Source organism: Penaeus japonicus, unplaced genomic scaffold (assembly GCF_977035675.1).
Source record: "Penaeus japonicus unplaced genomic scaffold, GWHDUDI00000001_assembly GWHDUDI00000030, whole genome shotgun sequence".
In the NCBI taxonomy this organism is placed as follows: Eukaryota; Metazoa; Arthropoda; class Malacostraca; order Decapoda; family Penaeidae; genus Penaeus; species Penaeus japonicus.
Window position 1 is genome coordinate 14,989,699 of NW_028234432.1, and position 2,500 is coordinate 14,992,198.

Consider the following 2,500-nt stretch of genomic DNA (forward strand, 5'->3'; position numbering starts at 1 on the left):
GGAGAGTCAGGTCAGCCGTCAGTCTGCGGCACTCAACCACTGCAAACACATCACTTTCACTTTCTGCTCCGCGCGCAAGGTAGTGTTTTGTCTCCGCTTCGGTTTTGTTTTATGTGCGTCGTGCTGAAGAATTAGCGATCATTTTTGGAATCTGTATGACGTTTTTAAACTGCTTTGTTACAGATTTTGATTCTGTGTTTTATTTGTCGTATTTTCCTTGCAGTCCAATGGCCTCCAACGCCCTCGCCCCCGTCATGTATCAGTTGCAGGAGAGTCTTCGCAATGTTGACCTCAGGAACTTCATCAACACCGATCTCGGCAACTGGCTCGACAAGATGGACTTCAAGACGGTGGGCCTCGTGGCTTTGGCGGTCTTGGTCGTCCTGTTGGTCCTTGACCTGTTCGTCAAGAGCCCTACGCCCTATGGCAGGAGCCTCCTGTCCTCCGCCGCCAACGCCTGGGACAGCGTAGGCCAGACAGGGCTCAGCCAATCCCTCCGTGGCAGGTACGTCTTTAAAGGAGAGATTTATTCGGATCAATAATGCGCTTAGATAGCAATTATTCTGATATTTTTGCATATCAATACTACTTAAACTGAAATAGTGTATTCACTGAATTCTAACACGATTTCCTCACTACAGCCGGTCACTGGAACCCGTGGCGACCGTCCTGGACGCGCTGGCGGAGGCGGTGAAGAAGTGGGAGGCACCGGAGGACAGCGTCGTCAGAAACCGAGCCTTGTAGGATTCTCAGAAGCTAATGTAGGAACCGGTTGTTTGGATCGTGAGTTTGTCCTTAATTGATCCAAACAGTGCAAGAACGTAGAAGGTCGACAGAAGAGTCGGAGAAAAGAGTACAATTCCATTACAAGCGTTTGTTTGCGGGCGAGCGAACTGTCTTGTTTCCAGACTACGGTCTCTGGTATTTCTCCTCACCAATATATCCATTCTGTTTCCATTTTATTCGTCTTTATTTATTCGTCTTATCACGACCGATGTTTTCTTTGTCATAAGTTTGGTCAATGTATTGTGTATTGTTGTCGTTGTGTATTTATCTAATTCATGTATTTTGAGAGATTTTTTTTTGATAATCACACTCGGGAAAAGAAATTAAAAAACTACAAGAAATACATATAATCTTTATCTCACATACCTTTAGGTCATTAGACGACACGCTAAGTCAAGACATATCTTCACGAAGGTGGCGATGCCTCAAACCTCGCTATGAAGGGGAAAAAATAAGGTTATTGTTAAAGCTAACATTAACGAATTAAGGGAAATCAAAAAGTAATAATAACCTTAACACTCATATGAAATTCAACAAGAAAGAAATCAGATGAGGATGAACGATGAAATATTAATGCGATGAGTGAAGGTTATACAATCTATGAAATAAAATGGAGTAAAACGCTGTTTGAGAATAACTTTTCGTTTCATAAATTTAATTAACGACAAATCATGAAACACATCTTTCGTGGAACATTGCATCGAAGTGCTTCTGAGGCATTCAGTATATGTATACATGGTGCATATGTGTTTGTTTATAAAACGTAGACATTCATGCACACACACACACACACACACACACACACACATATATATATGTGTGTATATATATATATATATATATATATATATATATATATATATATATATATATATATATCATAAGGACTGAATTTGAATACAGAAAATGTAACAAGGGACAGATCAAGAATCAATGAAAGAGTAAGTATAAGAAAAAAAATAACAATAAAAATAAAATGAGAAAGGTAAACAATCTCAGAAATCTGTTTATATCTGTTATTTCCATCTTTCTTCACGAGGAATTAAACTGTCTAAACTGACTTGATAAGCGCAGTCTTTAGTGCAATCATTTTTTTAACATGCAGTCTTTAATAAATACACTCACGCATTTGTCACATGCAGATCATAAACACAATACATGGAATTGTTAAATGATATGTCCAGGTTGACGTAGGTATGACGTCACTGAATTTGCTTTCACTTTTCCAGAAGAAACAAGATCAACCTGAACAATCGAAAGATTTTTATATATGGAGAGAAAGAGGAGAGGGGGAGGGAGAGAGAGAGAGACAGAAAGAAAGATAGAGGGAGAGAAGGGGGGAGGGTGAAAGAAAGAAAGAAAGAGTGAGAGAGAGGAGGGGAGAAAGAAAGAAAGAGTGACAGAGAGAGGGGAGAGAGAGAGAAAGAGAAAGAGAGAGTGAGAGAGAGACTGAGACTGAAGAGTGGGAGTGACAAAGAGAAAGAGAACAATTTGCTGGCGGGTCCATCTTAACGTGCGTGTTGATAACGGTATCTCACTTTCTCTTTACTCTTACGTTCAAGGTTATCCTCATTAGGAGAAGGTTGCATGTTTTGTTATCAACGCTTTCCTTTCTTCAAATGGTATTTTTTCCTCACATGTAAAGAAAATTATCATTATTTCGATCACTTTATTTTCATCTATTCATTTATGTATCTATTTTTATCATCATTTA

The 2,500-nt window shown here is 39.2% G+C and overlaps 1 protein-coding gene across 1 annotated transcript in view; it reads left to right on the top strand.

Moving 5' to 3' along the window:
- The window catches only part of LOC122251359 (uncharacterized), a 1,174-nt gene extending 43 nt beyond the window's left edge, over nucleotides 1-1,131 (top strand). The window contains exons 1-3 of the mRNA XM_043013248.2: nucleotides 1-79; nucleotides 224-505; nucleotides 642-1,131. The exon at nucleotides 1-79 is cut by the window's left edge and continues 43 nt beyond it. Coding sequence (XP_042869182.1) covers nucleotides 228-505; nucleotides 642-744 — 381 coding nt within the window. The 5' untranslated portion in view covers nucleotides 1-79; nucleotides 224-227 and the 3' untranslated portion in view covers nucleotides 745-1,131. The remainder of the gene's footprint in view (nucleotides 80-223; nucleotides 506-641) is intronic.
- The last annotated feature ends 1,369 nt before the right edge of the window (nucleotides 1,132-2,500 follow it).